The following is a 27481-nucleotide window of genomic DNA, read 5'->3' on the forward strand; positions in this document are numbered from 1 at the left end:
TGGCTTCAGGCTGGAACAGAGAACTTAAGATGGGATATTGGGAAGGAATTGGCAGGGTGGGCAGGCCCTGGCACAGGGTGCCCAGAGCAGCTGTGGCTGCCCCTGGATCCCTGACAGTGTCCAAGACCAGGTTGGACATTGGGGCTTGAAGCAGCCTGGGACAGTGGAAGGTGTCCCTGCCCATGGCAGGGGTGGCACTGGATGGGCTTTAAGGTCCCTCCCAACCCAAACCATTCTATGTTTCTGTAACTACCATTACTAAGCCTTTGGAGATAAGCTGAAGATCAGATTAATTAGTGAAATTACAAGAAAATTATTCTCACTGATGTGAAAATTCCCATAGATGCCACATAGTGTGAGTCCATGGCACATCAAAATAAAAACATAAATAGCTTTGATGGAATTGACTCACTTAAAAATCTGATTTAAGGGATTATGGACTTGGCCATGCTGCAACAAATATTGGATTAGAGCCTAATATCCAAACAAAACATCCTGCTGGGATACTCTCTGTGATCCACCTGGATATCTTGACAAAATAACACAGAATTACTGGGAGGGATTTAAAGAATTCCCCATCCCATACTCCTTTTTGTGAGATTGGGCTCTTTGTCTTGTCCCATCTTTCCATTTGTACTCAAGTCCTGTGCAGGGAGTTGTACTCCCTGATCCTTTGGGTCCCTTCCAGCTCAGGATATTCCATGATTTTGTGATGCTGGGTTGGTTATCCCAGTAGCAGGGGAGATAAAGCCACTCTACTGCTTAAAAATATCTTCAAAGATGAGCTATGTGGTGTTTTCCAAGAGGGAGGGAGGGAGGGAGGCAGGGAGGGAACGACTTGCTTGGCAGTGTCAGAGAATTGTGTCACCCCCAAAATAAAACCCTTGGGCATTGAAAATCCCTGTTTATGCATCTCATGAAATTCCTGTCTTTTTGCTGGCTTCCAGATGTGTTTGCCATTAACAACAGAACAGGAGTGATCTCTGTGAAAAAGCCTCTGGACTATGAAAGTGTCCAAAGTTATGAGCTCCGAGTGCAGGCAGACTCCCTGCAGGTGGTGAGATCCAACCTGCGGGTCCCCTCCAAAAGTAAGTGTCAAAAATCCTTCCTTTGCCATCTTTTTCACACAGATATTGCTGGTATTTGCTGAAAAGACTGAAACTGCTCTCCAGTGACCTTGCTGTGTTTTAGGGGGGTGATGGTGATGATGGGATCACAGCCCACACTGCATTTTTGGATCTCTCAGCCTGACTTGCCCAGAGCAGCTGTGGCTGCCCCTGGATCCATGGAAGTCTCCAAGGCCAGGCTGGATGGGGCTTGGAGCAGCCTGGGATAGTAGGAGCTGTCCCTGCCCATGCCAGGGCTCACACTATATGGGCTTGGAGATCCCTTGCAACCCAGAACACTTTGGGATTCTGTGTTAGTTGAAGGTGCTCAAATATTGGGAACAGGCCATAAATCTTGGGGATGGTCTGAGACACTGTACAAGGGTGGCAGTTCCAATATCTTCATCAGGGTTTCTTTCCAATGCTACCTACAGAACCAGCAGGAGATTTTGAGCCTGGATTATCCTGGATATTTCTTTTTCCTTGAGTAAGAATTGAATGTCTGGAGTGCCACACATCGGGGTTAATCAGCGGTCAGGATCTTGGCTTCCTTAAGAGCAGGGTGAGATCTTGTGCGGGTTTAGCCACTCTCAAGGATGTACCTGCCAGGGGACAGAAAGGCAGAGCTGCCTGCTTCTCCCTGTGCCTGGGAGAAATTCAGGTAAGGCTATATCCATAAAAATACAGTCATAAAAATACAGCCAAGGAATACCCAGCAAGCAGATCAGGCTCCCATGCAGCACACAGCCTTCTCCAAACCTTCCTGACTTGGCTGAAGACACAAGGCAGTGTCTTGGTTTGGCCAGGAAGTGCATTTCTGGAAACGTGGTAAGCAAACCAGTCAGTGGCCAGATTTGAAATTGTCACCTGTGGTATCCACTGAGGATTTGGATACGCCTCTGAGAACACACAGGGGTTAAAAGCAGAGCATTCCCAGAGGGACCTCCTCTTTGGAGTCCGGCAGGTGAGGCGATCTGACCTCCTCCCCCTGCCCCGCTGCATCTGGGTGGGGCAGGGGAGGCCATGCGGCTTGAAAAAATGGAAGCTGTAAAAACACTGATCCTCCCCAGCTGGGAGTTTAGAGAGGATGGAAGAGGGGCAGATGAGAAGAAGGCTCGAAGAAGTGAAGAAATACCAGCAGATGAGAAGTGCCCTAGATGGAGGAGATGATTAGAGTGGCCTTTTGGCTAGACTTTTCTCCTACATAGCCACGAGACAAAGCCAAATCTTCCTGTAATGTAGAGACTGCACCTTGGGGGAGGCGGTTGAGCTGAAGCCAGGAGTGACAAAGCCGTTTGAGAAGAAGTAGAGAAAACAGAGACTGATGAGGAGGGTGTGGTGGAGCCCTCTGCCTTCAGAGGAGAAGGATCTCTGTTCATGAGACCCCCAGGCCCCAGGGGGTGAAATATGGGGGGGACAGGTGTCCGAAATAGTGAGAAGCTGCCACTTCTTAGAACTAAGCGAGGCATTCTTAAAAGACCTAAGAAGCAGTTTAGATCCATAGACAGTGGTGAGAGCACTAGACATGGAATGGATAGTCACCACAGCAAATTCTCTCTGAGCAGCTGCCACGTGTGACATGGAAGCACAGGAAGTTCCAACTGAGTTTCCTGGGGAGGCCCATGGTGCAAGAAGGAGACTCCTCTCTCCTGATGAACTAAGGGGAAATTGTGTGAAAGATAGTACTGGATTGAGAATTCAGTGTTAGAGGAGAGTAAGTGTTAAAAGGGTGGAGAAAAGAGGAGTGTTTTGAAGGTATTCCATTGTGGATTGCTGTGTGTGTTTTTGTTTTTGTTTTTTTTCTTTTCTTTTGACTCTTACGTTGTAGATTAATAAAGTGTTGTGGTTATCCCTCCATTCCCAAGTTAAAGCCTGTTTTGTTCTGTTTCTGGGTCACATCTCACAGTAACCATTTTAGAAACATACCTTTCATGAGAGTCCTGGCATTGTGCCAGGGTCAACCCATGACAGGCAGTCAGCAGGTCCTTCCCTCCATTCCCTCTTCTGACTCACACTCTGCACTAGAGCAGCTTTCTCAACTGAGCAGCACTTCCAAAAAAGTGATGTCTGAATTATTTTATTCAGGAATGCTTGATAATGACTGGAGTTTAATTTCAGGCCAGCTTAAAGGAGCACAAGCTGGGTGCCTTTGGATGAGTATACAACAGATCTGTTCCTTAGAATATACACTGTTCTGCAGGGATGGCTAAAGAATTTGATAAATATATATATTTAAAATACTTTAGTAGTGTCTGGCCAGCTTAAATCATACTTATGACTTTGTAATGGAGGTCCCTTTATCTCTGGGTTTGATTCCATACAATGAATTCCTTTCCATTTTCTTGGCACTTTGTTTTTTGTTTGGTTTTTTTTTGTTTGTTTGTTTTATTTGTTTGTTTCTTTGGGTTTTTGGGGTTTTTTTTGAGGAATTTTAATCAGGTTAAACACTACTTCTGAGTTTCAAGGTATTGAATTGATGAGCTGCAGTGGGAGGAGATGGGGCACAATTAACACATCGCTGTGGACTTCGCTGAGGTTAAACTGATACCACTTTGGAGCTGGGTTACTTCGAATGCACAGCCCCAGGATTATACAACACTGAATTAATACAGAGCTGTGACCCACAGGCAGTGACCTGCTGCCAGTTCTGGTCTTGGATATCCCTGAATCCATGGAATTTGTTCTGAAATTTGTTGGTGACCTGCTCTGGAGCTGCAGGGATTTCTGGGCTCCTCACTTCAAGACACACATTGAGCATGTCCAGGGACAGGAACAGAGCTGGGAAAGGGACTGGAGCCCCAGGAAGGGCTGAGGGAGCTGGGAAGGGGCTGAGCCTGAGCAAAGGAGGCTCAGGGGGGACCTTGTGGCTCTGCACAACTCCCTGCCAGGAGGGGACAGCCAGGGGGGGTCGGGCTGTGCTGCCAGGGAACAGGGACAGGAGAAGGGGAAAGGGCCTCAGGCTGGGCCAGGGGAGGCTCAGCTTGGACAGCAGCAGGAATTTCTGCATGGAAAGGGTGCTCAGGCCTTGGCAGGGGCTGCCCAGGGAGCTTTGCAGTGCCCATCCCTGGAGGTGTGCCAGGAAGGGCTGGAGGTGGCACTCAGTGCTCTGGGCTGGGGACAAGGTGGGCATTGGGCACAGCTGGGACTCCATGGGCTGGCAGGGATTTTCCAGCCTCAGTGACCCTGGGATTCTGTAAATAACATAGCCCTGACAAACTGCTCAGCCACCACACAGGCCTGAATGTCAAGAAGCTCAGAAGCTGGGTATCAAATTGTTTTCAGTCATGGTATTATAGGAAATAATTATAGAGAAGTAGGAGCTGGAGTTTTCATCTGCACAGGGGAAAAGTGAAAGAGCATTAAATGTAACTGAGCTTGTTTTTCAGTGATGGTGCCAGGTGATAGCGTGGCAATAATTGAATAAATATATGAGGAGAGAAAGTAAATTGAGATGTCCTTTGGAGTATGAGAGCATCAAATTGGTGACTTAAACTGGGGGTTTCATAGATGATGCTAAATCATGCAAAGTCACATTCTTGTTTTCAGCAGAGCCAAACTCATTAAAGGAGTTACTTTAACTGAAACTTCATGATATGAAATTGCTGTGTTGTTTTACTTCATTTGAATGGGAGGTGAGCTGGGTTGGATCATGAGGATGCATTAAAAATCTTGGAGATCTTCTTGAGGATTCTGATGATACTGAGCCCTGAAGGCCCTTCAATATTAATGAAGTTTGGACAATGCTCTCTGGCACAGGTGGGGTTTTTGGACTGTCCTGTGCAGAGCCAGGAGCTGGACTTGATGCTCCTTGAAGTAAGAAGGTAAGGGGTAGGAGGAGCAGAAGAATTTGTGTGGAAGCAGAGGGAGCAGCAAAGAGAAAGTGCTGCCTAAACACAGCGACAAAGCATTGGAGCAGGATGGACAACGAGGGACAAAGACAGACTTTTACATCCCGATTCAACCTGGTCCCAGTTGTAGAACCAAAACATTGGTGGGCATGTCCAGGGAAGCTGGGGCTGCCCCTGGATCTCTGTAATTGTCCAAGACCAGGTTGGACAGGGCTTGTAGCAGCCTGGGACAGTGGAAGGTGTCCCTGTCCATGGGAGGGGTGCCACTGGATGGGCTTTAAGGTTCCTTCCAACCCAAACCATTCTGGGATTCTGTGATTTCACATTCCTAGAGATACAAAGATAATGACAGAACTCCATGGTGGCTTTTCCTGTATTTAAAAAGAATTAATTGACTGGCTGACAAGGTGGAGATTGGTCAAGGGTCATACTCCATGATCTTGGAGGTGCTTTCCAACCTGGATGATTCTATGACAGGATCATGTTAGGCATGGTTTTTATCTTGCTGTCAGAAGATTTGAAAAAAAAGTCACCCTTCCATTGATTATTTCCATGTTTTATCCAGTCAGGTTGAACTGTTTCTCACCTTTGGCACCCCCAGGGCTGGTACAAAGGCACTGTCCTGGCTCTGCTGAACCCAGGGCTTTGCTCTGGGGGCTGGGGGTAAGGCAACAGTCCTGTCTCCTTTAGTTTTTGCTTTTCTAAACCCGAAAAACCCTTTGAGAATAAAGTGGAAATGGGAGTTTTACAACTAAAATTCTGTAGCTGCTCCATAGTAATTGGAAATGATGATTCCACTAGGTTAAATATGAGCATGAATTCTGACTCCCTGTGGTGTTGATGTAACGCAGCCTTATGTTTTTAGTTGCAAAAGTTGTTGCTGGTGGTGCTTTACAAGTTGGCTGCTCTGGCACTTCCCAAATCCAGAAGTTGTGACAGATGGACTCAATGCAAGCAGAGCCTGGAGAGCTGATCCTGCTGCCTCACAGCTCTGGGGGAGCTTGGGACAAACTTCCAATTTCTTTGGGCAGCAGAGCAATGCATTTTAGAGAGGCTGCACAAAACCTGAGCTCCCACTCAGGTTTTTTTGTTAGAAAAAGAGGTTTTATATGGATTTAAATCAGACCTCAGGTCTGTGCTGCTCCAAACATGTTGCTGTTTGCTTCTTTTTGCACTGTCTCGAGCAGAGACAGCACACAATGATCTTCCTCAGGCTTTATGGGCTCATTTAGATCTAAATGCCACTGAAAAATATTCAGTGCTGATTCCTACTTGGTTCTGCCAAATGCAGGAATGTGAGCTGGAGTCCAGCTGCAGTTCAGCACAGCTCACCTGCCAAAGCACAGAGCCTGCTCCACGCACTTGTAAGGCAGGAGTAAAGCAAAGTGCTCCTAAACCCTGGCAAATTACAATTCTCCCTCCCAGCTGGATTCAGATGAACTTTGGAAAGGTTCTTTGAAATCTGCTGTTGCCTCCTGCAGAATTGCTTTTGGAGATGCAGGGATTCATGTGAGAATTACCCATGCCTGAAGAGCAGCTGTACCCATGGCTGGGTTGGAATGTTGCAGAAGGCAAGTGCAGTGCTGCTGGTGAAAGCACTGAGTAAAACTCACCTGGGAACACTCAAAGTATCCTTAATGCTGTCCCAGTGTCCAAAAATCATTGCTTTACTTCAGCTTCATTTCTGCAGCCTGGCAAGAAACTACAAGCTCACATGGATCTGGCACATTTTTAGATGGGAAGACTGGAAAAGAACTTTCAACAAACATGTTTGGGAAAAAAACTTGTGGGAGTGAAATGCTAGTACACCCTGGTGACCCAGAAGTTTTTGCTGGGCTTCTTTTCCGTGTTACTTATTCGTGGTCTACTCGTTTTAGGTGTTTAAGAGGTTCCTCAGCTTTGCTTTAGAGCAGCTTTCAAGGTCTTTTCACTCCCCTTAAGCAAACCACAGAAGCTGAAAGATCCAAAAGTCTTGGCAGTGATTATTTAGCTGGTTCCTATAAGCTGAGGATGACTTAGAAGCAGCTGCAGTTTTGTATTTTCTGTGTACTGCTGCTCATTATAATATATATTTATTATTATAATATTTTATATTTATATATATATATATTTATATATATATAATTATAAAATTATATATATAATATTATAATAATTTATAGTTATATAAGCTGAGGATGACTTAGAAGCAGCTACAGTTTTGTATTTTCTGTGTACTGCTGCTCATCTCCAGGGGCTGGAGAAGAAGAGGAAAAAGGAACTTTGCAGGAGACTGAGGTACCACTGAAATCAATTTTCTTGGCTCTTTTTGGCCACCTTGGCAGTGCTGCTTTGTCCAGGGAAAGATGCTTTTTGTTCTGCTCTTTAAGCAGCAAAGTTATAAATCATAGGCTTTTATACTTGGCTTCTAGAAGATCTCACAAAAATTACCACAAAGGAGTAAATCCTGCTTTCAGCTCTCGGAATCCATGAAGAAAAAAGTAACTGGAGCTGGATTCCAGACTTAGAACACCAAAGATGGGAGGTTTTACATACATGGGGGTACAAATTTCCCCTCTGGAAGGTGAATGTGAATACTGACAGCCTGTGATGATCATTGTCCTCACAAAGAGGGTCTGAGTCACACCCAGCATTTAGAAAAGCAGGTAAAATTTTGGAATATGAAGGGAAAAGGAGTCTAATGACAGACTCTAAACCAGACTCTCTAGGAGTGGACTTCATGGGTGGCCTTTTGCATCAGGCTGGAGGGTGCAGGAGTGGTGGATTTGGGAGCACCAGAGCTCCTGTGCAAGGAATATTTCTGAATCAAGCAGAGGGACTGAGAAAAATCCCCATGAGAAAGGGTCTGGCATGACCTTCCCACATGGCACAGCTGTTGCTGAGGGATTTTAGTGAGAATTCCACTGTGAGGGTAAGGCAACTTCTGTAGCTGGTAGAGAGCCCTTTCCTGCAGCCAGCTGTGGAATTGGATCCAAAGGTGGGATGGGGAGGAGCTCACAGATGCCACATTCCACTCCATCTGCTAGAATGAAGGACTGAGGCCAGAAATTAGGCAGGAAGCTGAAATGCCGGTAGATATTCAGTGGTGACAGTCCTAATGTTGGCCTGTGAATATGGAGGGTATTTAATTTGCTTTCTGCTTAATGTAGTAACTTCCATTTCTCCATTCTCAAAGCATTCACCCTTTGCTAAACAAATCAGCATTTTAGCAGCTCAGAGAACTGCCAGCAAATTAAACAAATGGGGAGTTGAGCAAATTGCAAGTCAAACTTTGCACAAGGCTCAGGCACCTCACCCAAACTGGCCTGACATGACAAAAATGAGCAATATGCAAATTATGTTTAATTTGAATTAGAGAGAACCAGTGCAGGTGAGCCAGCACCTGATCCCACCTGGACTAATAAAATCAGGATCTTCCCTCCAGCACCAAACTGGTGGTAGCCAGTGCTAGTACTGGTTATAGGTTCAGCAGGGCAAGGTCACTTCCACACATAATCCTGCTTTTAATGCCACCTTCTTCCCTAAAGGGTGGAGCTGCAGAGGGAAAGTCTGTCTGGGTACCATAGTTTGGTATTGCAGCCAGAGACATTAAGGATCCGGATTAAGAAGACAGAGACTTGACAGTTATTGCAATTTCCTTTCTTTCTTTTCTTTTTATCCCGTTCTCTCCACACTGAAGAACCCCACAGACTGGCTGAGGCTGAGGGAGCTGAGTGGGCAGCTGGTGTCACCTCCCTGCTCCAGCAGGGCCATCCCAGAGCACAGGGCACAGCATGGTGTGCACACAGCTCTGCCACAGCCCCAGGGAGGAGAGCCCCCAGGCTGTGTGGGCAATGTGCTCAGGGCTGGGCACTGCCCAGGGAAGAAGTTGTGCCTCCTGGGCACCCAGAGGCTCCAGGCCCTTGCTCAGCTCCAGCAGCTCCTGGCCCTGCTGTGCTCAGCACCCAGAGCTGGACACAGCACTGCAGAGGTGCCTGCAGGGCTGCCCCCAGGGCCACCATCCCTCCCTGAGCTGCTGCCAATGCTCTGCTGCTGCCCAGGCTGCCATTGGCTCCTTGGGCCCAGGACACTCTGCTGGCCCGGGGACAGCTCGGTGTCCCCCGGGACACTCTGCTGGCCCGGGGACAGCTCGGTGTCCCCCAGGACACTCTGCTGGCCCGGGGACAGCATTTTAAATATTTGGGTTTTTTTCCAGATTTCAGTTCCATTTATGAAGCCATCATTTGTTTCCCATCAGCTGGACCATCAGAGAGGCAGAATATTACTCTGGCCATGTCAGAAATAGTCTGTGGTTTAATGTTTTCCTCCCCTGAACATACAGCTCCTAAGCCTTTTCTTAAGAGCCTGCACTGTATGAGTAACTCAGATCAGTGGCACCTGTGCATCACTGAAATTATCCTGGCACTGAAAAGGAGCTGGGAAGACCAGCTCAGAAAGGAGGCAATTTATCACTTGCAAATGTGGTTTTAATGAACTGGATATCATAATTTCCAGCAATCTTTCTGGATGATACGATTCTGAAAGAGGGAAGCAGATGTTGGTGGAGATTACTGCACAGTGGAATCTGTTTGGCACCAGGTCCATGGTTTTTGCTGGATGTTTTTCCCCTTGCAGAAGGATGGGGATGTTTATTGCTCAATGGGCTGGAGCAGGAACTCTTTAATAAAACCAAATTAACAGTGGGGTTTTGTGTTGAACCTCTGGTGTTTTGTGTAGAACCTCCCAGGTGAGGCAACACTAGTGGAGTTCCCCTGGGTTAGGCCAGGTTTGGGAGAACAGACTTGGGGATGCTTTCAATTAACACAGGAAATTAATTAAGTGTGGAGGCTGCTGAGCCAGTACTCTGTGTGACCATTTATGAGTTTACAGACACCAGGACTGAATCAGCCATTAAGTATTTGCATGGCAATAGAAATAATTAAAATAGATAAAGCAAGGTGCAGAGCTGCTGTTAATGAGCTCTTTGTGACACCTTCATTACCGCTTTGTGACGCCCGTGGGTATTTAATGGGATCAAAAACCTCCGAACTGAGGTGTGATATGGATCCCTATTACTTGTCTAGAGAAGGGAACAGAGCTGGGAAGGGGCTGAAGGTGGGCATCGGGATTCCATGGGCTGGCAGGGATTTTCCAGCCTCACTGACTCTGGGGTTATCCAATTTTGGCATTCTATGCTGTCTCAGGGATTTATTTTTATTTTATTATCCCTATACTCATTTTACATGATCTCCCTGAGCTGTAAATTCATGAATGCCAGGAGATGTTACAAATTATTGCAAAATATTCTATTTTCCCTTTTCCTTCCCTCTTTTAGGTAATACAGCCAAGGTCTTTATTGAGGTGAAGGATGAAAATGACCACGCGCCTGTGTTTACCAAAAAAATGTACATTGGAGGGGTTTCTGAAGATGCCCGAATGTTTTCTTCTGTGCTTAAAGTGAAGGTAAGGCTGAATTTTTTTATTACAACCTTCGCTTACAGAGGGAAAATTTGTACTCACTGGTTTGGTCTTTTTTACAGGAAATTTTGAAATGTGCATCTTCTAAAGCTTCTTGATGGTTGATGTTGGTACAAGAATGATTTTGAGTTAAAACCCAGGTTTTGTTTGTAGTCAGTTTTGGTGCTTGTGTCTCTTGCCGGTTTGTAGCTCTCACTTTAGATGTGTTAATAATTAAATATTTGGTTTATGTTCAAAAGTTTGGTTTGTTTTTTTTTAATTTTGGTGGTACCTTGTTTTGGTTGTAAATGGGAAATCTGTCAACTTTAGGTCTGCACTGGGAGGAAAGTGGGCATGAAATTAACCATCCATAGGGTTGGTTTTTTTTGTTTTTTGGGGTTTTTTTGGTTTTTTTTTGTTTGTTTGTTTTGTTTTGTTTTAAAGAGAGAGAAATTTAATGGAAATATAACATATAGACTACAATTAGCATCAGATATTAATAGCCAAGAGTCAAAGCTGCCTTTTTTCAATAAAACAAATAAATTATGTGTTTAGAACACCAGGAATGATAAAAGGGTCAGAGCTTAAAAAAGTTGCTCCTAGCTGGGCTTTTCTTTGTTGAGTCTTTCCTAAAACAAGCCCAGAAATGGCAGAGAAGTGGGGAGTTGGGAAGCTTCTACTTCATCAAAATTAGGAATCCAAAATTGAGGCAAATCCAAGCATCATGTCCAATTCATGACCTTTAGAACTCCTGAAGAATCACGGAATCATTAAGGTTGAAAAAGACTTTTAAGACCATCAAGTCCAACCATGCACCAGCACCACTGTGGTCACCACCAAAAATGTTCCCAAGCACCACTTCCACACATTTTGGGACACTTTCAGGGATGGTGACTCCACCACTGGTGGTCATTGACCTGGTCAATGCTTAACCACCCTTTCTATTAAGAAATTCTTCCAATTGTTCAATCCAAACCTCTTCTGGAACAACACAAGGTTGTTTCCTCTCCTCCTGTTCCTTGAGTCATCCCCACCTGGCTCCATCCTCCTTCCAGGGAATTGTAGACATCAGATAAGAGGACAGAGGCACTGGAGTAGATAAAAAATTCTGGAAGGCAAAGTAATTTAGGGAAAGGAATGTTTTGTTCCATCTGAAAGCAAATGAATCATGAGGCACAAATGTCAAAACACAGTTGGAGTCATCCCACGAAATGTGGACAGGCTGTGAAATCCTTTCTGGTTTTCCAAGAGGATTTCTTAGGCACAGGTATTTGTGTGTCAGTCAGGGGGATAAGAAATAGGTGGATAAAAGCTAAGGGAAATTTTGGGCTGATGATGGGAATCTGCTTTTGCCCTTTAGAAACATTTGACTCAAAACAAGTGATCAGTCCACAAAAGAGGAGCAAAAGAAATATCAATTTTGTGTCTTTAAGCTTTTTCTGTTTCAATCCTCCCTGGTTTTTCTGGCACAAAATGGAACGAGGCCTAAGTGTGGAGTTGGTATTAGTGGATGGCATTAAACATAATTGTGTGTTTAGTGAAAGTAAAATTAGAAATAATTAAGAAGTACTTTTGTTGCAGAGGATCAGGCTGGAATTTATTGTTGTAGCACTGAGCATTTGCTGCAGTCAGTGCTCGTTACCTTTTTTCCTGGCCTTTAGAAAGCAAAAGTAATTGCTCTGTTAGTTAAACACAATCCCCATTCCAGCCTGGTTTAAGAATAATTAATCGAATGAATGCCTGTTCTTGAGGAGTAGAATGAAATGAGCAGCTTTCCAAGTTGAAATTTAGGAGAACATTAATAAAGTGCATGCAGAACTTGCACTGTAGAAATTATTCAGGTTTGGATTCCAGGGGGAAATTCAGGTTCTTAGGAGGTGTTTTTAATGCATTTGCTTTCATCTTCTACAATCATTAACAGTTGTTCACTTTCTTTCACATCATCTGAGTGATTTTAAGAAGAAAGTGATTTTCTCAGTATCTTATTATTGCTGGCACTGAAAACAGCCTTTATGAGCCTCAAATGTGGGATATTGGAATCAGATAATCCCAGAGTGGTTTGGGTGGGAGGGGACATTAAAACTCATCCAGTGCCACCCCCTGCCATGGGCAGGGACACCTTCCACTATCCCAGGCTGCTCCAGCCTGGTCTTGGGCACTGCCAGGGATCCAGGGGCAGCCACAGCTGCTCTGGGCACCCTGTGCCAGGGCCTGCCTACCCTGCCAGGGAACAATTCCTTCCCAATATCCCATCTATCCCTGCCCTCTGGCAGTGGGAATCCATTCCCTGTGTCCTGGCCCTCCATCCCTTTCCCAAATTCCCTCTCCAGCTCCCCTGGAGCCCCTTTAGGTACTGGAAGGGGCTCCAAAGTCTTCCCAGGTTTTTTTTTTTTGTCCAGGCTGGCCAATCCCAACTCTACCAGCATTTCAAGTGACCCAATGCAAAACTACAACTTCCAAAAACAGCCCAAAAATCCCACAGTTAGTTTTTCTTTAACAAGGCATAATAACTTAGGGGCATAATTAAGGACTGCAGTCTTTAATTATTATTAGAGTAGTTGATGTAGATCAGTTTTGGATCAATTGATCACAAATACACCACTGAACATTCAGGTGCTTGTCTTTGGTTGCTTCAGTCATGCTCTACTCTGCCTTGAACAAAATTTCACCAGTAATAAAAATAATCGAACACCAAAAATAAATTAAAATCAAAAAAAAAAAAAGAGAGAGAGAAGAAAACTAATCCTGATTCCATAATCTTCCACACAAATTGAATTTAAAAACAAACAGACCAATAAAATGTTGGATAAAAACTTCTCTCATCATCCCAACAGTTGATATGTACCAAGGCCAATCCTATGGAGTTTCTCCCAACTCTCTACAGTTATTGGGTTTGCTGCCAACAGCATCCTCTTCAATACATTAATTTGAGTATAAAAGCCTTTCAGAGGAGGATAATGAGCTGCTTTGCTCCAGATTCATAGTAAGATTCCTCTAAGTAGATAAAAAGGACACTTAAGCTCAGCAGAATACCACAAATCATTCTCCAAAAGTCATTTTTAATCAGAATTAATTTGGGTAGTGATAAACCACATGAATTATTCTCTATGGGTCTGATTGGATTATGAGCAGTGGTCTCTGAAAGCTGGGAGGTACTGATGCTCCAAGAAAGAAATGATATATTTGAATAAAATGGCAATTTTTAGCAAAGGATTTGCTCCTTGCTGCTTGAATTCCCCTTCTCTGCAATTCCCACTTTTAACCCAGAATTTCCAATGTGTTTGAGAGCCCATTTCCTTAATTAAAGACCTTTTTGTGCTTTTCATTAGGAATATAATAATTAAAATCAGATGTAACATGCATAACCTCTAATTATGAATTCTGTGCCTTGATCTTTGCTTTATGTTTCCTTGTGTTAGAATTATTTTGCTTTTCACTGGTATTTTCATGGAACTCCTGTTTTTCCCGCTCAGAATTCCAACCAGGCTTCCTTGAGCCCCAAACACAATATTTTCAATCTCCTCCAAGAAACAAACCCACAAAATAATCTTTAGGGAAATTACCAGCAGGAATTGGCTTTTCCCTATAATGGAATGTTATTAGCTCTTGCTTTTTAAATATTAACAGTATTAACCTCTGCTTTTCTTCCTTTATTTATTAAATTGTTGAATTATTACAGATTTAAATGAGGAAATATCAGAGGTCCTAATTCTACTGAAGAAAGAGAATTGTCTGAGTTCCTGCTCAGTTTATAAAGGTGTTTTTGTCCTGAAAATATTTGCAGTGAAGGAATCTTGCCTAAATTATGCCAGTGAATCCAAGGCTCTGGAATTGGCTGTATTTGATGGAAATGCTTTGATTCCTGCAATATTTTAATTCCAGCCCTTTCCTGTGCTCTTTGCCCCTTTCTGATCAGATTTTTTGTGGAACTGTATCCTTTATTCCATTTGAATATCCTTTATTGAATAGTGAATATCTTTGGAATATCTTAACAGAAGAGAGCAAAATAAACCAAAGCCATTTTAGACTGCTGCAGGTTGTGGCCCTGAGGTCACACAGGGGAACAGGAATTCCTCTTTTCTTCACCTCAAAAGCATCTTAGAGACCCCACAATAAGCTAAAATAGTGGATAAAAGAAACAGTTAAAATTCCTGGTTAGGGTGAGAATGCCAAAATTGCTCCTTTTTTCACAGATCTGTTATTAAATCTCCTTTTCTTTTTTTTTTTTCCTATCTGTGCCTATAACCTGTAGATTTCCTTTGATATTTCCTTTTCCTTGGGATGACAAGGAAATCTTCAGAGTGGCAAGTTCTGGAATTCCAGAGATTCCATCTTGAGCACCCCGGAGAGCTTTCAGGGTAACACTTGGCTCATCCCTCCTTTGGCTGTTGCACGACTCATGCACGAAACTGAGCTGCTTTGCCAGTGACAAACTTTCCTTCTTTAAAATGTGATTTATGCATCCCAGAGTAGGGAGAAAAGATGCTTGGTAGGAGTAAAAATCTCCTCTGAAGGCTCATTGCAGTAACAACAGCGCAGCCTCCAGCTGCTGGAACATCTGGTCCCCAAAAAAGCTGTGTGTCCTGCTAAGACAAATATTACAGGAATGCCAGGCATTTTTTCCTTCAAAAATCATATTCCTGCTTTTTGTGTTGGCTTCCTGAACTTTTTACTCTAATCTCTAAGCCCTCTTACTTTCCTATTATTTTTCTCTGGCAGCAATCAGAGCATTCCCTACCCTTTGTGATTTTTTTCCCATGTAATTGAAGATTATTTCAATTACTTTGTTGTTTGAGGGCATTTTGAAGACTGGTGGTCCTGCATGTGCCTTCCAGAATAAAGGCTCTTAGAGGGGAGTGGGGAGTGTGCCTGGATCATTCCCATCCCATACAGGAATCCATGTGTGTGGCCTTTACTTCCTCTCACACGCACACACACAAAGTTATTTTATCAAGCACTAACTGCTGTGGGCCAAAGAAAAATGACAATAAAATCCATTTTGCCAATTATTTGTTTCAAAATCCAGCTGTGGGAACCCCTCTTGTTCAGCACCTTTTCCCATGAGACAACCTGCCAAAAGGAATCCCTGTTTCCTTCAGCACCTGGGAGGTTTTGGCCACCACTGGCGGACAAAGTGAGCAATTCCCATTCACCTGATTTCTTCCTACCTGTGTTTCTCAGAAAATTCCTGGCACTGAGAGTACTGGGAGCGAGCTGGGCAGTGATCAGTATCAGTGATGTAGTGAAGAAATATAAATTTAAATGTAAATTAATATATAGATTGATATATAAATTCAAAGCAATATGAATATAAACATGAATATTAATTAATATACGAAAAACAATCAATATACTATTATATGGATATATTGATATATATTGGTGTGTTATATATGTTATATTTTATGTTAAGTATAAATTTAATATTTTATTTTTTTTTAATCAAGGCTACAAATTCCTCAGGCAGCCAGTGGCAAACCAAGGTCAGGAGCAGGAGTTCCAAAGGGCTTGAGCCAGATGAGGGTGTAAAAGAGCATGGAGGTGAAGAAATGCAGGAAATGAAGAGAAATTGCAATGGCTACCCCAAATTTCCAGGCTTAGGTATCTGTAGAACACCCAGTGAAAGCTCCCCTAAAACAGGCCAGTGGCAGCTGTGCAGTCAGAACTGGAAATCTGCAACAATCTGGAAATTCCTACCAGCAAAAATGGTCTGGTTCTAAAAGCTGCTTTACGTGCCAGCCACTAATTGGGAACATTGGAGCTGCCATCTGCTAGGAAGAGGGAAAAAAACCCTCAGCAGCCCAATCCCAATCCTGCCATTTTCCATGCCCCGTTAGCAGCCTCGGGCTTGTGGTTAAGGGTGACCCTGTGAGGGAGGTGGGAAACATTTCAAATTAATGACTGCGTTTCACTCGGAGCAGCAAATCTGGATTTAGCTCAGGCTGATAATGCTACAAACTGGGATCATCAATGGTTATGCTGCTCCAGGAGTTACTGATCATTTTTATGCTCATTCCAGACATGCCACTGGTGATTTTTGGAGACAGGGTCAGAGTGCTGCTGTCACACTGAGTGGGGTTTACCAGCCTCCCTGAGTGTCCTTGTCACTGAGCTGTGCTTGTGCAGTCACATGGAGCCAGAGATTAATTAATTTATGTTTTAAAGGCATCATTTGTTGAGCCTTCTTGCAAAGGAGAGAAAAAGAACAGATTGATCACTGAGAGAATGGAATGGTTTGGGTTGGAAAGGATCTTAAAGCCCATCCAGTGCCACCCATGCCATGGGCAGGGACACCTTCCACTGTCCCAGGCTGCTCCAAGCCCCAATGTCCAGCCTGGCTTTGGGCACTTGCAGGGATCCAGGGGCAGCCACAGCTGCTCTGGGCACCCTGTGCCAGGGCCTCACCTCCCTCTGAGTAAAAATATCCTCAGTGCTCTTGTGCTGGGGTTAGGGAGCACCCCAGGATTTGTGCCTCACCCTTCTCTGTGGGAGGGGATGGGAAAGGGCTGGAGGCAGCAGCAGCAGTCCTGACCCAACTCCCCGTATGTGGGCACACCTACACTCACTCACAGGAGGCTGAAATTTGTCCTGGTAATTCCTGAGATCATCCATATTTATCAGCCCTCAATCACAGCAGGATTTAGGAGACATCTGTATTTCTTGTGCAGAACAAAAGGCAGATATGCTGCTGGAATATTAAGATTAAGTGCAGCTCTTTCTCTTCTTTGACAGTCATAATGCAACTCTTGAGATGTCATAGATCTCTTCCTAATGAAGTGTCAAAAATATTTACCTTCAGGACAAATTACAGGAATAGCAAACATCCTTCCTAGAATTAGAGAAGTTTGGGAGGTTCTTGGGAGCAGCTCACAAGCTCTCTCTGCTGGTCCTGGCAAGCCCAGTGTCCTTAGGTTTGATCCAAAGAGCAGAGGAAGAAAGGAATGCAAACAACAAAGTTAAATATTTGAAGCTGGAGTCTGATCATTTTTCCAGTGTGTTTGGCACCTGTTTGCTCATATCTGGGTGGATGTGGAAAGAGCCTGAGCTGTGATATGCTGACGCTGCTGATGGCTCTGGGATGGCAGTCAGCTCTCAGAACTGGTGACAATTAACTCAGAGCCTCTCCACCAGCTCGAGGCACCTGAACTCTGCAGGACTTTACAAGCTGTGAGCTTCAAATGTCAAAAGGCCTCTTTCATTGGAGTTTAATGCCTTAAACTCAGCTGCAAGACTTGAACATCTCATTAGTGCTGACCTCCAGTGCCCTGAGCTTTGTGCAGAAGGCCTGACTTCATTTAATGCCTATGCCTGCAGCATCAATACCTTAATTTGGATCCAAATTTTGTTTGTTTTTAGTCACACACGTCTCCTGGCGTGAAATGCTGAAGGTGAAATTGATTTCTGGTGTCATTGAAAGCAGCGACTATTAAAAGCTGTAGGTTTTATTGAGAGAGAATTTGCCAATATTAAAAATATGATGGGCTTCTGAGCCAGCTGAACGAACCTCATAAATCCATTTTAACAAAGAAATTGGCTTTTTATTGGAAGGGCATCATGCTGCTCTCCAGGTTATCTCTAGGGAGCCTTTGGACTTCACTGGGCACTCAGTGGGAAACGTGGCTTGCTCACAGGTGTCTGCAAAGGAGCTGGATCAGACATTGGTCCTGCTGGGAGCAGGAGCTGCTGAACGTGGCTGCTGCTGGGTCCCTCACGTGCCATGTGGCATTACAGGAATTCTGTTTTTTTCTTTCCCCCCCACCAGCTCCATTACCAACATGCAAAGATGAGTGTGGAAAAACAAGAGGGTTTGGCCAGGCAGGACTTTTCTGGATTGGTCATGGCTTTATCCTGAGCTGTGTTGTATGAGCTGAACTTACCCTGGAATCCCAGAATGGTTTGGGTTGGAAGAGACCTTAAAGCCCATCCATTCCCACCCCTGCCATGGGCAGGACACCTTCCACTGTCCCAGGCTGCTCTAAATCCCAATGTCCAACCTAGCCTTGGGCACTTGCAGGAACCCAGGGGCAGCCACAGCTGCTCTGGGAACCCTGTGCCAGGGCCTGCCCACCCTGACAGGGAACAATTCCTTCCCAATATCCTGTCCATCCCTGCCCTCTGGCAGTCTGAACCCCTTCCCTGTGTCCTGGCACTCCAGGCACAGCTGAAGTGCTGCTTTAATTTTGTGCTATTTTCTCACCATCCAAACATTAACCTGGTGTTTCTCTCCAGCCACTTCCTTGAGTTCAGGTTGGATATTAGGAGTGTTTCTTCTTGAAGGAGTAGCAGAGCATTGGAAGGGGGCTGCCCAGGGAATGGTGGAGCCACCAGTCCTGGAAGTGTTCAAGAAATGAGTGGATGTGGCACTGCACAATGTGGTTTAATGGGCAAGGTGATGATCAAAGGTTGGCTGGGATGATCTTGGAGATGTTTTCTAATGTTAAAAATTCCATGATTCTATGACATAGTGTGTTTTCACATTCCTCTCTTCCTTCAGCTATTTATTTATGTGGAAAGCCAGCAATTTTCCTGACTCTCCACCTGTCAAGCTCCCATCTGCTGGCTCTGGGATGTTGTGGGGTTGTATTTCCCTGTGCCAGTTGGAAAGATGAAATGCTCTGGAAAAGTCCACTGATGTCTTTACTTTTTTGACTGATGGAAAAGAGTAAATTTCAGAAAGCTTTTCAGCCTTCCCATCTTTCCTAAAATCGCTAATAAAGGAATTTGAGCTTACCCAGGAGGCAGCATTTTCGGTTTTAAAAGCCTTAAAAAAAACCTACAGAGCTGGAGAACAAAAACAACTTAACACATTTTATATTTATGCTTTTGGTAGTTGAGCCAGATGAAGCTTTGTGAATTTAGAAGAAAGCAAAATATTGAGAGACGGTGGGAATTTAACCACTTGTGTGTCCGTGATGAGTGACAGCCAGTGTCATTCCAGGAGCTCATTTTTTGGGCTGTTCTGGATGAAACTTGCTCTTTCCAGCTAAAGCAGCCTGGATATTATCCTTTAAGTGCTGGATGGTTCTGTCTGGGAATCTGGGCTGACAGGAGTTGGTGTAGCATGGAGCATGCACAGCTTTGAGTACCTGGATCGCTTATCTCATGCTTGTATTCCCTGAAAAAATATCTGGAAATGAATAAAAAACCATAAGGGATGATTTCCACCATATAGAACTTGTTCAGTGATGGTGAGAAAACAATTAATGACGATTAATGGCCCCCTGTTGAAAGCTTAATGACCTTGCACAGATAATTCTCTTTTAGTAGCTCTAGTGTCTCATAAACAGCTCTGCTCTCTGTGAGCAGGGACAGGACCCCAGGGAATGACTGGAGCTGGGTCAGGCTGGAGATCAGGGAAAGGTTCTTGCCCCAGAGGTGCTGGGCACTGCCCAGGCTCCCCAGGGACACAGCCCCGAGGCTGCCAGAGCTCCAGGAGAGCTTGGACAGTGCTCCAGGGATGCCCAGGGTGGGGTTGTTGGGGTGTCTGTGCAGGGCAAGGAGCTCGATCAGTGATCCTTGTGGGTCCCATCCAGCTCAGGATATTCTGTGATTCTACAAACTCTTCATGCTGACACAAACCCTTATTGTTTTTCATTCTTAAGTCATGGCACAGTATGGATTTCCCATGGATTTTACGTGCACCTTTTCAAAGTTAAGGCTGGTTTTTGTTCCAGCGTTAGCTCGAGCGACAGGCCTCAAAAGCAGTGCCAATATTTCCATAAAAACCTGCTGATAGATCCTGAAGTATCCCAGATGCTGAGGCCGTGACCAAGACTAATGAGTGCTCAGGCTTTAATTAGCTCCCAGCTCACTGATCCCTGGAAGGAGCACAGGAAAGCTCTGTTGGGGTCCTTGGAAATGCTTCCCTCTGGATACAGGTTGAACAGGAGCATAAGGAATGGGGCTGGAGAGGCCAGGATGGGGCTACACAGGGCTGTCAGGAGCAGTGAAGGTGGAATAACAATTCCTGGGGCTGCCGGGTTGATGCCAGCTCTGCATCCTCATCCAGTTCAGCAACGGTGCCAGGGCAGCTCTGTGTTCTGAACTGGGATGCCCAGCAGGTCCCTGTGCACCACTGCAGGAATGCCACTCAGTCCTTCCTTATTTTAATAAGAAGCTATTTATTTGATTGCACCACAAATACCTGTGCCCCATCAGAATATCTCTAATATGAAGGACATTCTTGTGCAAGTCTGTACACTAGTTCCTGAGATGGCTTTTTCTTTGATAATTCCTTTTCAATGAGAATTTGGCAGTGGATGTTTCTCACAATTAAGCAGTTCTTAGGTACTGTTACAGACTTGAAAGCCAACTTTTATTTTTCTACTTTTTAATTTTTCCTTCTTTCTTCTGGAGCATTTTAATGCTAACAGAGGAGGATGAAATTGCTGGAAAAGCAAAACTGAGTGCAGCAAAGTTAAATGAAGCATTTAAAGTAGCAGCCATATCTGTGCTCTGGGATCTAATGTTTTAAATGTCAGAGTGGCAGAAATTTGCTGGGCCAAGATGTAACTTTATTTAAAGGACAAGGTTAATGACTCCTTCCATGCATATTTACCTTGTTTGCCTCTGCTTGTTTCGTTTTCCCCATTAGGCCGATGATAAGGACACTGGGAACTACAGTGCCATGCAATACAGGCTCATCATTCCCCCCATCAAGGATGGCAAGGAGGGCTTTGTGATCGAGGCTTACACGGGGCTGATCAAAACTGCCATGCTCTTCAAAAACATGAGGAGATCCTATTTCAAGTTCCAGGTCATTGCCACTGACGATTACGGCAAAGGACTGAGCAGCAAAGCAGAAGTGCTCGTAAGTATCAGCCAAGGATTATTAGTATGGAATAATTCCTGAGGAAATTCAAACACTGCAGAAAGTTGAATTCCAGGCAGACCTAGAGAAAAGCCATAAAGTGCTTGTGCTTAATTTTTTGAAGGCAGTGGAATAAAGCTTTTCAATTCTTAAAGATTTTGTGACCTATTAAGAGCGAGTCCAGAGGAGGCACCAGGATGATCAGAGGGATGGAGCAGCTCTGCTGGGAGGAAAGGCTGGGAGAGTTGGGCATATTCAGCCTGGAGAGGAAAAGTTTTGGGATGACCAAATTGTGGCCTTCCAGGACCCAAAGAAGCTGCAAGAAACATGAAGAGAGACTTTGGACAAGGGATGGAGTGCCAGGACAAGGGGGAATGGCGTCCCACTGCCAGAGGGCAGGGATGGATGGGATATTGGGAAGGAATTGTTCTCTGGCAGGGTGGGCAGGCCCTGGCACAGGGTTCCCAGAGCAGCTGTGGCTGCCCCTGGATCCCTGGCAGTGCCCAAGGCCAGGTTGGACATTGGGATTTGGAGCAGCCTGGGATAGTGGAAGGTGTCCCTGACTGTGGCAAGGGGTGGAACAGGATGAGATTTAAGGTCTCTTCCAACCCAAACCATTCCACGATTCTGTGTCCCTGCTGGTCATGTTCAAGTCGTCCTAGTTTCTTATGTTAAGGAATAATTTTGGGCTGAGAATGAACTTTTCAGTCCCTGAGAAAGCAGCATTTCAGAACTGGCATCACCTTTAGGCCTTAGGCTCATGGTTTTGTGCTGTTCAAAGAACATTGACTTAGTCCAGGCACTGAAACCATCCAAGCTAAATTTCCTTAAAGCCTATAAACTTGATGGATTGGCTCAGTATTAGCATAATGTGAAAGGGATAGAGTGCATTATCCACTTCATAGGAACACTGTCAAAGGATACAGATGAGAGCCAGAATCCTTGGTGTGATGAGTTCTGCAGGAGTTCACCAAGTAAACATAAAAGATGACACCCTCATGCTTGACCTCCCAAAATGATGGGGCATTCTCAGGTAATTTAGACACTAATGGGATATTAAAATATAGCCAGAAGGAATCGACATTAACATTATAAAGTGAAGGATGTCTCATAAATTTATAGAGGTTTCTTTCTGATGTCTGGCTGAGTGATGAGCACTGCACCCAGTTGCTTTGAGCAAGGCCTGGAAACTTGGAGGAGCTGGAGATACAATTCCAGACCGACCCCATGCTGCCTAGAACACTGGCACATGGACCTGTTGGAATGACTCCAGAGGAAGCACCAGGATGAGCAGAGGGATGGAGCAGCTCTGCTAGGAGGAAAGGCTGGGAGAGCTGGAATTGATCAGCCTGGAGAGGAGAAGCTTTGGGGTGACCAAATTGTGGCCTTCCAGTGCCTGAAGGAGCTGACAAGAAATACAGAGAGACAATTTTCAAGGGATGGAGTGCCAGGACACAGGGAATGGCTTCCCACTGCCAGAGAGCAGGGATACATGGGATATTGGGAAGGAATTGTTCCCTGTGAGGGTGGGCAGGCCCTGGCACAGGGTGCCCAGAGCAGCTGTGGCTGCCCCTGGATCCCTGGCAGTGCCCAAGGCCAGGCTGGACAGGGCTTGGAGCAACCTGGGATAGTGGAAGGTGTCCCTGCCCATGGCAGGGGTGGCACTGGGTGGTCTTTAAGGTTTCTTCCCCCCAGGCCATTCTGGAATTCTCTGATTTTGTGCACCAAGTGGGATCCATACACTGAGATTCTTTCCCATGATTTTAACAGGATTTTCCTGCTGTGGGGTCAGGGGCTCAGGCTCTCAGATGTTATTTCTTTCAAAACCAGTTCAAGAAGTGAACAGAGAGATTAATTTAATTACTCTAATGCAAAGGAACAAGATGTGCAGGAAGAAGATAGGGCTGCACTGGGGGGAGATCTGGGGAGAAGATGCAGGTCACCACCAGAGGACAAGGCTGGGAAGAAGCTGAGCAAAGCAAGGTATCCTCCAGAGCTGGGACCAGGATGCTTCCCCAGAGCCTGGCACAGCTCTGGGATCAGCAGGGTCTGCCAAATCCCCTGGTCAAAGGTCTTCACACTGGTGGGGATAATCCATGGGAAGGACACCAGGATGGCTCAAGTCAGGCACCTATGACTTGGCAGTTTTCTTCCATGTGGTGGAGTTTTCCTTCTCAGCATCTGTGAGATGAAAAAGATACTCGAATTTTAAAATGAGTTTGCTGCAAGGAAGCACCTAAAGGTGCTGAGGAAAGGTAGGTAGTGGATATTCACTATCATGATTTGAAATCCTGGATATCATCCTTATGTTGTTATAGATATTAACTTGAATCAAATGTTTATGAGGGTTTGAAGAGGTTTCAAGTCCCCTCCTCATTCAGGTCCCAGCTACTCCCAGGAATCCATTGGTGCCATATCACAATCAAGAGTCTTTGTAAGCTCTGCCTTGCTGAATTTAAAACTTGGGAAGTGCCTAATGAGTGAAGCTTGGATTTAAAGGGATATCACTCGTAAGCTAGAAGTTACCAACAATTTTCTGCTTTGCCTGCCTTTACAAATGGGGATAACAAGCAAGTTAATGTTACCATGGAAACCTCATATATCACTTGATTTTTGTCCAACACCCTTGGTTTCCTATAACTTGTCATAAATGTGTGTTTATCCCTGGTTCTCTACATTAAGAAGCGGTGATAATTGGGATTTCTTCCATGTTAAAAGAATTACTGCCTTTGTTTTTGGTGTTGCCTTTATGCTGTTTTCAGTTTCTGGGTGCATGGTGGCTGCTTGAACTGGCTAATGTAATTAATTCTATTAAATTAATCATTGCTTTCCACTTCCGTTGCATGATTTTTATTTGGAGCTCATTATAATTCTGTGTTTCTTACACAGAAGCCTGTACGTGCTGATCAGGGCATCTGATGACATTTCAAGAACATTTAAATATTTAAAGTTGAATTAAGCTTCAAAGCTGGTGAATCAGTGTTTGATGTGGAAGCACATTTAGGTTTTTCTGCTGCTGTGCTTCCAGGGCTCCTCTTTGGAAAATCAGGGCTTGTTTATTTCTTTTAGAATTGACTAACCCTTGATTTTTAAATTTATCAGCTTTAACATTGGCCTACTTTTCCAAATTTTCCTCCAGAATCCTCCACAGGATTGGAGTGATGTTGGGTTCATAGTAAAAAACAATAATTGCCAGATATTTGCTCTGAGATTACTCCATACCTCAGTGGAAAACTGAAATTTAATTTTATTCCAACAAAGCACACAAGTATTGAGTGAATTAGAATCATTTTTTTCCTGTTTTGTTTTTCTTTTTTTTTTTTTTTAAGGAAAAAGCTCTGTTGTAAAATGTGCAGTTTTAGGATAGAGGGAGAAGCTAAAACAATTGGAGCTTAAAATAAAACCTCTCACTGATCACTTCAATGTAAATGAACAATTTCCTTCCTGATTTTCTAACAAAGTAGCATTGATTTTGTGGAATTAATCCTGTATTTCCATTTCCCTTGGTGCACATTGCATGGCTCCAAGGGAGGATTTTCCTGGCATCCAAACCACCTAAATGCTCAGAAGTAATTTTGAATACAGCCCGTGGGAGATCTGGGATTCTCTAAGTCAAATCTAAACTAAGAGCAGCTTTTCCTGTCCCCACCTTAAAAATCCATCATTCTGATGCAGACCTGGAATTACAATTCCAGTTAAATCTTTGATGTTTATGGACTTTGGCTGCAAGATTTCCCAGCTCTCCTGTTTGGAATTAAAACGAGAGATGTGGATATAAGGGCATGGTGTGGAGGCAGGAGAGGAGTTTTTCCATTGCTGTTGGATGGAGAGGGAGCTGTGCCTGGCAGTGCCAATTGAATTTCCCTATTTTCTTTCCAGGTCTCTGTGGTCAATCAGTTGGACATGCAAGTGATTGTCTCCAACGTTCCTCCCACCCTCGTGGAGCAAAACAAAGACCAACTCATTGGGTAATCAATTTATTTCCTTTTCAAATATCAGACAATTCCCTGGCTTTGGGATTGGATGGATCAGGGACTGAGGGAGGTTTTTTATCTTGTCAATAAGAGTCCCCAGGCACCACATCAGCAGCAGCTTCCAGGGGTCAGGTTTGCTCTTCTGGCCTCTTTTTGTAACACATAGACAATTTGCTCTACTTGCTGTCATGAAATTAGCTAATATGGGATAGAAAATGCTGTAGGAAATAGTCTATAACCAATCTTTGTCCTCTTTTTGGTAATTTCAATCAGTGATAAGTGGATTTCTCAGATTCCTACAGGTCTGGTCCATCCTCCTTGTGGTTGTGCATAGAATTAGAAATACTTTGGGGTTGGTGGTCTAACCAGTCATTGAAAAAGTCTCTGAGTGCCTCACATCTTCACCAGGCTAGGAAAAATTCCTGATGGATTTGCTCCTGGCGATTTGACACATGTTCAACTTTTCTCCCTCTCTTTTGGGCCAGGTGTGTTTTGGCTCTGAGAGATTTGAACATCAGAACCACCAACAAAGTTGTTCAGGCTGAACTCACAGGGATTGCACTTCCAGAAAGCAGAAATAACTTCCTGAAGGGAGGGATTGCCTAGAAATAGGAATAATTTCCTAAAATGAGGTGTTTCCTAGAACTAGTAATAACTTCCTGAAAGGAGGTATTGCCTAGAAATACTAATATCTTCCTGAAGGAAAGTATTGCCTATAAATAGGAATAATTTCCAAAAAGGAGGCATTGCCTAGAACCAGGAATAACTTCCTAAAATGAGGTATTGCCTACAAATAGGAATAACTTCCTAAAATGAGGTATTGCCTATAAATAGGAATAACTTCCTAAAATGAGGCTCTACTGAGATGGGGTCAAGCTCTTTTCTTAGGCAACAAGAGACAGAAGGAGAGGAAACAGCCTCAGGCTGCAGCAGGGGAGGTTTACATTGGATTTTAGGGAGAATTTCTTCATGGACAGGGTGGTTTCAGCATTGGAAGAGGTTGTCCAGGTGAGTGTTGAGTTCCCATGCCTGGAAGTGTTCAAAACCATGTGGAATTGGCACATGAGGACGCGGGTTAGTGGTGAGCAGGGTGGTGGTGGTTGGTGGTTGGACTTGGTGGCCTTGGAGGTCACTTCTAACCCAAACCATTCTGTGATTCTGTATTTCACAGTGAACAAAGCTTTGGAATGAGAACAAAGCTTTGGAATGAGTACAAAGTTTAAAAAACCCCACAATATTATCAGGTTTTGAGTTCTCCGAATCATCTTTGAAAGTCTTTACCTTCACAAACACTATGGCCAGATCAGTGTAGCTGGAGAATTTCTCTTCTAAGAATAAGTTTTTACCAACAGCCTTTGCCAGAAGAATTACATCAACTTATTTTCAAATTGGCCCGTTCATTCCTGAAAATATTTGCAGAGAACAAATATCTCAAAAATAATTTTGTAGCTGTGTACAGAGGTCTATTTCACAGAGAAATCTATTTATTTCACTGCTCTCTTAAAATTTCTCATGTTTTCCTCCTAAACTTAAAAGATCTCCCTTTCCTTGTTTTTATACAGGTTTAATAATTCGTGCGGCCCATAAAAACACAATAAGAATTTGTGATTCTTTTTTTATGCAACCACAGGCAAAGGGAAAACAAATTATTTGGAATCTCAGATCTAAGTAGTTTTGCCACTTCAAATAATGCAGTAATTTATAAAATTTAATGTGTAATTAATTAACAGATAAAAAGACTGTCATCAACCCTGTGTAGTGGGAAGTGTCCCTGCCTGTGGCAGGGGAGTTGGAACAAGATGAATCTTAAGATCCCTTCCCAACATAAACCATTCTATGTTCTGTGAATTAAATTAGTCACTACACAAGTTACTCAGCTCTTTCTCCTCTCATTTTGGCAAATGTTAATCCCTGAAAATAGAACATTTAGCCAACAGTTGGTGATGGGGAATGTTAAGGAGGGGGGTACATGAGTCATTTGTGGAATTACAATGATTTTTCACAATAAAATTAATAGTGGTTTAAACAACTTTGGAGAAGTTATACCAGATCCTGTCATTTTCACAAGGAGTTATGAGGTATTAAGAATTATATAATTCAGTTTTTCTATACTCAGCACGGCCAGAGAGGGGTAGGAGTTAATGGTCCATATAAAGGGAGCAAAACAGGGAAGAGAAGATTTAAAGCATCAATATTTGGCTTAGGAGTTTTTGAAGAATACAATGGACATGTCTTTGCTGACACTTCCAATAGGATCTTTTGGAGTCATTTAGTGTTTTCCTCCAGCTGCTTTAATTTCATCAAGCT

The 27481-nt window shown here is 44.0% G+C and overlaps 1 protein-coding gene across 4 annotated transcripts in view; it reads left to right on the forward strand.

Moving 5' to 3' along the window:
• Positions 1 to 27481, forward strand: part of PCDH15 (protocadherin related 15) — a 637965-nt gene that overhangs the window by 575369 nt on the left and 35115 nt on the right. For all 4 annotated transcript variants that reach the window (XM_039719696.1, XM_039719693.1, XM_039719694.1 and 1 more), the window contains 4 exons: positions 948 to 1088; positions 10269 to 10396; positions 20985 to 21200; positions 25080 to 25168. In XM_039719696.1, the coding sequence (XP_039575630.1) occupies positions 948 to 1088; positions 10269 to 10396; positions 20985 to 21200; positions 25080 to 25168 (574 nt within the window). The remainder of the gene's footprint in view (positions 1 to 947; positions 1089 to 10268; positions 10397 to 20984; positions 21201 to 25079; positions 25169 to 27481) is intronic.

Source organism: Passer montanus, unplaced genomic scaffold (genome assembly GCF_014805655.1).
Source record: "Passer montanus isolate IOZ18808 unplaced genomic scaffold, ASM1480565v1 scaffold42, whole genome shotgun sequence".
NCBI lineage: Eukaryota > Metazoa > Chordata > Aves > Passeriformes > Passeridae > Passer > Passer montanus.